Genomic DNA, 8976 nt, shown 5'->3' on the forward strand with positions numbered 1-8976 from the left:
TTATTTTTAGCGAATCATTCAGTTAGAGTAACGTGTGTGGTAATAACCCAATTTATTAATATCACATACACGTTAGTATTATTAAGTTTCAGAAGAGAAAACAATTACAAATCAACAATTCTCTCGTACAAATGATAGTGTTTTTTTTTTAAAACCATAGAGTAGAGAAGAATCTCAAAGACTAGTTGTGTTGAGCAGCTCTCTGTAATCCTTACGAATTCCCCACAAAATCTCACTGCATTTTTTCATGCTTGGTCTCGAACCTCTATGAGGAGCTAGACACTGAAACGCCATCTCCAATACCTTCTCTAATGCTAAGTTGTTCGCTGGAGTTTGTTCTAGCTTCGGGTCCAATACCGATATCGTATCTCCACTCGTGAACTTCTTGATCGCCTGATCAAATCACGACCATTAAACGAATCAAAACACGAGTCACACATAGTACTATATATACATAGTAGTTTAGATAATGTTTAGTTTACCCATCTAATGGTGATGCGTTCTTTTTGTCCCCTGCTAAGCTCAATGGGACGTCGACCTGTGAGAATCTCGACGAGCAGGACACCAAAGGAGTAGACGTCGCTTTTCTCTGTGAGTTGATACGTTGTTAAGTACTCAGGGTCCAAGTAACCTGCGGTTCCTTTGACTTGTGTTGAGACATGTGTGGCTCCTGATTCGGTATCTGGAGCTAATCTTGCGAAACCGAAATCTGCAACCTTGGCTCTGAAATTCTCAGTGAGGAGAATGTTGGAAGACTTTATGTCTCTATGGATGATAGGTGGCTCTATTATACATCAAGAAAACAAATGAGTCAAATTAAGAACAAGTACAACGTAACTGACAGGGAAGAAACTAAAGAGAGAAAGAAGGATTCATACGTGTATACATGTGAAGATAGGTAATGGCATGAGCTACATCGGTTGCGATATCTAGCCGAGTGGCCATATCTAGAACCTTTCCTTCCTTGCCTACAAAGAGCCTCCTCCATTCAAAAACATTGCTCGATTTGCTTTGAAATATTATTAATGAAGAGAGAGTAGAAAGTACTCACAATCCAAGTGATCTCTGAGAGTTCCATTGGCTACATACTCGACAATGAGAATCTTCTCGTCATCGTGCACCACATATCCATAATATTTGACCAGACTCAAGTGTGTAACTTGAGCCAAGGTCTGAATCTCACTCTTAAACTCTGCACCTTGACGGTCGTCGTGCATACTCTGCATACATATATATACCCATCATCATATTAATTAAGTAACAATATATGGTGATCGATCGAGTCTCTTTTGTAATTTAGCTAGCAGGATAATTTTGAAAAAGACTTAAGAAGAAGAGAGGATCAAAGACCTTTTTGGCCCGTTTGACAGCAAAGGTAGTGCCATCTCTAAGTTTGACCTTGTAAACAGTGCCAAAACCTCCTTGGCCGATCCTGAAGGATGGGGAGAAGTTCTTGGTAGCGTCGTAGATTTCATGGAAGGTGAATCTTGAATGCTCTGTTTCGTTAGCATTCCCATTATTATGCCTCTGCAAACTTCCAGTTGAGCTCCTTCTATTATGTTCTGTACAGAGAACAGAGTATACACACACAACATTATTAACACATACACAAAGACCAATAAATAATATCATCAGCTGTTATGTTATGATATATCAAACGGTGAAATTAAAAAAAAAAAAAAAAAACATCAACTATACGAGTAAGTAATACAGAAATTGAAAAAAAAAGCTATATATATCAAAACCCTTGGGACTAGAATTCAAAAACATCCAAACCTGAAAAAAAAGAGAAAAAGATAGAGGAATATAGATAGGTACCGGAAGAAGAGGACTTAGAAGAATCGTTGAAATTTTTGGAGGAAACGGAATCGGGAGGAGTGAAGCAGTTGATGAAGAGGCCGGAGATCCAACTAGCGACGGAGCTAGTGGATTTGTCGGTGGGGGTATGTGTAGGGGTAGGGAAGGAACGATCGGTGATAGAACTCGTTATGCTGTAAGAAGAAGAAGCGGTTGCAGCAGGAGAAGATCCGCCGGTGTAGCTATGTCTCCGATGACTGGGCATCGGAAATTTCGTAGAGCCTCGTTTCGTTAGTGAAACGTCGTAACAATAGCGGACAAGGGAAGAAGAGACTGACTTTTACAATACTTTTTTTTGTTTTGTTTTATTCTTTCTTCTGCGTTGATTATTTTTCATAAGACTCTTTTTTTTTTTTTCCTTTTTGGTGTGTATTTATTGCCGCCAGCCCCGGCTATACAACTTGACGTTCTCTATAATTAACGAGTAATTCAGACCCCGACAAGTTTAGATAATTAAGCGTATGTATAATTATTATTCCCCTAATATTTTTCTAGTAGTATTACATAGTCTAATGATTTGTAATCATTGTCTTATCATAGAATTTGAAAAAAATAGAAGACAAAACGGTTGGTTATATATTTGATATAGTATAGTATTATTCGTTATTACATAATATTATTATGCCAAATATACTGTACATTTTGACAAATCAGATATATTATTCCCTATTACATGATAATAGTATATATAACATCAAGAAAATTTATAAGTATGTTTTTTTCTTTCCTGAATAATGAAATTGATTTGTCAACAAAAGATGATTACGGCAAAAAAAAAAGGAAACAATACAGAGGGTAATAATTGGTACAGTAGTAGTTCAATGCCAGACGTAATCTATCAATCCGTATGATACTAGTATCTGTTTAGAGACCACCATATTAATAAATGCGAGACCCTCTCTGTTTAATGCAATAATCGCGATCGCATTAAATTTGTATTTTTCAGAACATATATATATATATACCCAAATCTAATCAAAAATAAAAGGATATATAGAAAAGTAAACTTAAGTTAGATTTTTTTCATTGGATATTCCCATCTGATTTTAGAATACGTTCTTTAAAAGCGGTAGGCTTAAATGAAATGGTAAATTAAGTAAACTTTGATTTTAAGGTAATCAATCAATAAATATAATACTAATATTAATTAATTAGGCTATATTAATATGGTTAGGATGGAAGATTCATAGCAGTTGAAGTAGGAATATGATATTTGACCCACTTTACCAATGAATAAAATAATAGTCTCTGACAGTGACAGAGGCTTGACCTTCTTAATAATGGGCCATAGCCCAAAATGTTTGTAGCCCATATTTCATAACATAAGCCCATCTCTATATCGTACCATATATGTTAACGAGGGGGGGGGGGGAAGAATAATGATAATTAGGCAAGAGTCAATAATGAAGTGTGTGAGGGGTTAAAGTATAATTAACGATGATGATGAGAGCCTAAGCGGCCTAGTAGTAGTATAGAGAGAAAAGAAGAGAGCTCCCTTCTCCTCCTTCGCCACCATTTCACTTTTCATCACCGGAGAAGGCAGGCAGGTCGACAAAACCATAATCTCCGGCGTCATCTCTCTCTCAGGTTATTTTCGTTTGTTATTGCTTTCCTCGGTTTACGATTCCGTCTCTTATATTTATTTTTTTCCCGGAATCTGTTTTCGTCTTTTATTTATTTTTATAATAATTGTCTTTACGGCTTCTTCGAATTTTAGGGTTCAGGTATCGTTTCGTTTGTGTTATTTTAGTTTTCAATTTCAATGTTTATTATGTGTTGGGGATTTGGCTGAATCGACTTTCATGTTGTATATATATTTACGTTATCAATTTTTGAAGATGATTTGTGTTGTATTTGACGAAGATTGAAAAGTCATTACTCGAGTGGTTGCAACTTTGACTGAATCCTTAAAGGGATATTAGAATATAAAATCACATTCTTTGTGAAATTTCAAGTTTTCAGCTAATTTGGATGAACACTACACTAGACAAAGCATTCTGATACCTTTTTGTGTTTCTTATGATACAACTTTTAACTGGGGTTTTTTGCTTACTAAACACTATAATAATGAATTTTCACTTGTATTGGGGTGTGTTATGTGTACTTTAGTTGCATCCATAAGAAGACGACTCATTCATTATGTTCTCTTTCCTGCAGGGCATCTGTAAAAATGCTTCAAGGAATACTACTCTTGTCTGCTTAAAGTATTTTTATTATAGTTGGTGTGAATATGGGAGGTTGCTGTTGTTCCTCCAGGAAGTCACATCTTGTTGGCACACCTGTTTACTATTACGTCAGTTACTTCATCTTTGATCTGCCTTTGTCTTTTTGGTCAATCGTGCTTTTACTTAAAAGCAAATATTTGGGATAAGAACATATGACTTTTTAATTATGATTGAGAGGTTGATTGTAGATTACTAGAGGTTGTGGGGTTAAGCTGTTATCGTTGTGAAAAATATGTCTTCTGAACATATTGTAGGTAGACACAATGTTTCTATTTACTAAAGTTTGTTACGCAGTGTCCAGAATCTTTTGAAGAGGTTGGGCCTTCAGGAACCCGAGCTGCTGTGGGATCAGCACTCACCGCAGGCCTCTTGGTTGATATAGGTTTGGAGACATCTATACCTGACACCTTTTGTGCTCCTGCTCCTCTTCCATATGATTTGCTTTTGGGGAAACCACAGTCCACAGATTCTGAATCTAGCAAAGGAAGGATTAGTGGAAGCAGTTTTGAAACGCTAGCAACATGTGATGATCTCGGTGGGTCAGACTGTAAAACTCAAGACACCTCAGACATTATTTCCCCGAGGAAATCAGATTTCTCAAATCAAAAAGGATGGAAGAAATTGGTGGATGAAGAGGAGGATGAATGTTGTCCCATTTGCTTTGAAGGTAAGAAATCTACATCGTTGAATGAACAATTTCATAAAAATGTTTGCTTTGATTAAAATCCATGATTCATTTGGTTCATCACATGCAGATTATGATGGTGAAAATCCAAGACTAACGACAAAGTGTGAGCATGATTTTCACCTCTCTTGTCTTCTGGAGTGGATTGAAAGAAGCGATAGTTGCCCTATCTGTGATAAGGTGTGTTTCCCTCTCGAGTTATGATGATTAATGAATTGCAATTTACTTACCACTTCATTCGTATCCAATGTAATCAAATGGAAACAGAGTTGGGAATTCGTAGTTAGATCAATTTATTGATGGTTGCTGAAAGATTTGCGTATATAGGGGAGAGAAATGCACAATTGGCAACAACATACTAACATTATGTTTTTTGTTCTCCAATTTAACACAGGAAGTTGTGTTTGATGATTGCTTGAACTAGCATATCACAATCCCCTGGCTTGAAAGATTGAAGGTGTGCCGCTTTATTTGGTTAGTCTACTACATAAAATTTGTATAGATCTCTCTTTTTGGTCCTTGCTGGCTCGTAGTTGTTTTGTTGGGTGTCCACATTGTCTGATGCTTAGTTACTTTTTTGTTTGTCGAATTGGTTATGTTGTTGCAATCATATGGATTGAATAGACACACAATTGTAAATATTACCTATCTTTTTTGTTGGTGTGTGATAAAGAAGAAACATAGGTCCAATTCGACTGTTCGATTGTTTGCATCTCCATAAAAAAAATCATGTTGACTCGTGTCTTGATCCATGATTCTATCTTGGCATGAAGCATGGTTTAGTAGTGTTGCTCAAAAAGAAAAGAGAGAGATTCAAGTGATCCACATAGTCTAAAGAGAAAATTATGAATATTCCAAATAAAAAAAGTGATCCACATGCGGTTAAGTCTTGTCTTGTGTACGTACGAACGATATTATTATTCTTTGGTAACAAATACATTTGTGTCTGCTTATATAAAATAATTAAATATATAATTAACAAATAATTAAGACATAGTTAGGAATCATTTATGAAGAAGGGAGAAAAAGAGGTCATTGGCTTTGACTTATAAGCACCTATGTCTGCCACCTCCGTTTTCCTTTCTTTATTTCCTCTTCTGCCCTTTTTTATTTTTTATAATAATTCTATGTACATCATCATTCTCCGTCAGCGAAATAAAACATTTTAATTAAGCCTAAAGAATTCTAATAAAACTATGTTTTTGGATCGCATAATAAAAATAAGTAAAAACAAATTACAAATTTCCGGGCATTTTCTTTAACTAAACTGATCAAAGTCGAACATGATATACATTGTCACCGAAGGAAAGCAATAAAAAGGACTTCGTGTGTGATCATCACACTGTGATGATGGGACCTGACGGTGGCGTTGGTGGTCATAAGGAGGAGGGTTATATGGTAACTTTAGCGTAGGGACTATAGTTCCAAAACCTTTTATGAGAGAGAGAGTGAAAATTCTTTTTTTACTTTTGTTTTTGAAGATCGTGTGTCCGTGAGAAATCGTCAGCTTTTACAGATTTTAACCTTCCAAAAATTCTCTCTACATTTCAAACGTCGAGAGAGAGAGAGAGAGAGAGAGAGAAAGAGCTTTCTTGCTTTTTTGGAGGTTTCCCATGTCTATCAGTATCATCACCACCACCGAGAAAAATATCAACACCAACCAAACGATACTTCATCTAAGAAAGAAGAATTAGAAGACGAAGAAGAAGAACAAGACTCAATGCCATGTACTAGATCATATCTTCCTCTTCTTCTTGTCCTCATCTTCCTTGTTCCACCGTCTGAAACTGCACAAAACAAAGTCATCATCAAAGGAAACCAAACGATCCTGGGTTTCAAATCTATCTTCCGGCTTGGTTTCTTCAGCAATAATGGTTCCTCCAATTGGTATTTGGGTATCTCCTATGCTTCTCTGCCTACTCCTACCCACGTTTGGGTCGCCAATCGAATCCGACCCGTCTCCGATCCCGACTCCTCCACGCTCGAGCTCACCTCCACCGGTTACTTAGTCGTCAGAGACTCCGTCTACGGCGTCGTTTGGCAGACTGATAACAATGAACCCGGTACCCATATCCGGTTCTCTGAAACCGGTAATCTGATTTTGATCAAAGACGACGGTTCTCCGGTTTGGCAGAGCTTCGACAATCCCACCGACACTTGGCTTCCGGGTATGAATGTCACCGGCCGAACCACTATGACTTCGTGGCGGACGCTGTTCGATCCTTCCCCTGGTTTTTACTCTCTCAGGCTCAGTCCAAGCTTCAACGAGTTCCAGCTTGTTTACAAAGGAACCACCCCTTACTGGTCCACCGGGAACTGGACCGGAGAAGCCTTCGTCGGCGTGCCGGAGATGACTGTTCCCTACATCTACAGTTTCCATTTCGTTAACCCTTACACTCCCGCCGCGTCCTTTTGGTACATCGTCACTCCCGAGCCGATGCTAACGCGGTTCATGGTCGGCGCCAACGGCCTGCTGAGGCAGTACACTTGGGAGCCGCAGACGCAGAGCTGGAACATGTTCTGGGTTCAGCCGGATACTCCCTGCTCCGTTTACAGTCTCTGTGGTCAATTAGGGGTCTGCAGCGGCGAATTGCTCAAGCCATGTGCCTGTATACGCGGTTTCCGCCCTAAGAACGACGCTGCTTGGAGATCTGATGATTTCAGCGACGGATGCCGCCGTGATTCCGGCGAAAAGACTGATACTTTTGAGGCGGTTGGTGATCTCCGGTACGACGGCGATGTAAAGATGTGGCGGTTGCAGGTAAGCAAGAGCTCCTGCGGCAAAACCTGCCTAGGAAACTCTTCTTGTGTTGGTTTTTATCACAATGAGAAATCGAATCTCTGCAAAATATTACTTGAACCGCCGATTAATTTGAAGAATTCGAGCTCATTGACCGGAGTTAATGGTGATCTCTTGTATATCAGAGCTCCGAGGAAAGGGAATTCCAAGGGAAGCATCTCTAAAACCGTAATTATACTGTGCAGCGTTGTCGGGTCAATCTCTGTTCTTGGGTTTACTCTGTTGGTGCCATTGATGATTCTGTTGAAGAGGAATCGAAAGAAGAAGAAGACGAGGAAGGAAGACGAAGATGGGTTCGCTGTGCTGAACTTAAAGGTCTTCTCTTTCAAGGAGCTTCATGTAGCTACCAATGGGTTCTCGGACAAGGTTGGACACGGCGGTTTTGGGGCGGTTTTCAAAGGAACATTACCGGGTGCTTCCACCTTTGTGGCCGTGAAACGCTTAGAAAGACCTGGAAGTGGCGAGAGCGAGTTCAGGGCTGAGGTATGCACCATTGGCAACATCCAACATGTCAATCTCGTTAGGCTTCGAGGTTTCTGTTCAGAGAATCTTCACAGGCTTCTCGTCTACGATTACATGCCACAAGGATCCTTGAGCTCCTATTTGTCTAAAACAAGCCCCAAACTGTTAAGCTGGGAAATCCGTTTCAGGATCGCTCTAGGTACTGCCAAAGGGATCGCATACCTGCATGAAGGATGCAGGGACTGTATTATTCACTGTGATATCAAGCCGGAGAACATTCTTTTGGACTGCGATTACAACGCCAAAGTGTCTGATTTTGGCTTGGCTAAACTCCTTGGCCGTGACTTCAGCCGAGTTCTTGCCACAATGAGAGGGACATGGGGCTACGTGGCTCCCGAGTGGATATCAGGTTTGCCCATCACAACAAAAGCCGATGTGTATAGCTTCGGAATGACATTGCTCGAGCTGATTGGTGGTCGAAGAAATGTTATTGTCCATAGCGATACACCAGGAGAGAAAGAGACAGAACCTGAAAAATGGTATAGATAATAGACAATGATGTAATGTTGAGTCAATTGTGATAGAATAGAGCATTGAATCAATGTTTCTTTCTTTTCTTTCAGGTTCTTTCCGCCATGGGCAGCGCGTGAAATCATACAAGGCAATGTGGACTCTGTGGTCGACTCTAGACTCAACGGAGAATATAACACGGAAGAGGTGACGAGGATGGCAACGGTGGCTGTATGGTGCATACAAGACAATGAAGAGATAAGGCCAGCGATGGGAACGGTAGTGAAGATGCTTGAAGGAGTTGTGGAGGTGACGGTTCCTCCACCACCTAAATTGATACAAGCTCTTGTCTCCGGGGATTCATATCGAGGAGTGAGCGGCACAAGCTGTAGCGAAGGCCATGGATGTTCGGATCTCAATACTGGATTGTCTAGCCC

The 8976-nt window shown here is 39.6% G+C and overlaps 3 protein-coding genes across 3 annotated transcripts in view; 2 read left to right on the plus strand and 1 right to left on the minus strand.

The window, feature by feature from the left end:
- LOC104705294 (calmodulin-binding receptor-like cytoplasmic kinase 2) lies at nucleotides 36-2196 on the minus strand. Its single transcript, XM_010421266.2, has 6 exons — nucleotides 1819-2196; nucleotides 1351-1562; nucleotides 1052-1220; nucleotides 879-968; nucleotides 483-784; nucleotides 36-393 (listed from the first exon to the last, which is right to left on the minus strand). The coding sequence occupies exons 1-6, from the start codon at nucleotides 2060-2062 to the stop codon at nucleotides 175-177; spliced, it is 1236 nt and encodes a 411-aa protein (XP_010419568.1). The 5' UTR covers nucleotides 2063-2196; the 3' UTR covers nucleotides 36-174.
- On the plus strand, nucleotides 3254-5464 carry LOC104705295 (probable E3 ubiquitin-protein ligase RHB1A). Its single transcript, XM_010421267.1, has 5 exons — nucleotides 3254-3444; nucleotides 4015-4150; nucleotides 4377-4749; nucleotides 4838-4947; nucleotides 5162-5464. Exons 2-5 carry the CDS (start codon nucleotides 4088-4090, stop codon nucleotides 5189-5191), a joined length of 576 nt encoding a protein of 191 aa, XP_010419569.1. The 5' UTR covers nucleotides 3254-3444; nucleotides 4015-4087; the 3' UTR covers nucleotides 5192-5464.
- The window catches only part of LOC104705296 (G-type lectin S-receptor-like serine/threonine-protein kinase SD2-2), a gene marked incomplete in the record, with an annotated part of 4164 nt that continues 1398 nt past the window's right edge, over nucleotides 6211-8976 (plus strand). Inside the window, 1 exon segment of the mRNA XM_019228204.1 lies at nucleotides 6211-8515. Coding sequence (XP_019083749.1) covers nucleotides 6488-8515 — 2028 coding nt within the window.

This window comes from Camelina sativa, chromosome 8 (genome assembly GCF_000633955.1).
Source record: "Camelina sativa cultivar DH55 chromosome 8, Cs, whole genome shotgun sequence".
In the NCBI taxonomy this organism is placed as follows: Eukaryota; Viridiplantae; Streptophyta; class Magnoliopsida; order Brassicales; family Brassicaceae; genus Camelina; species Camelina sativa.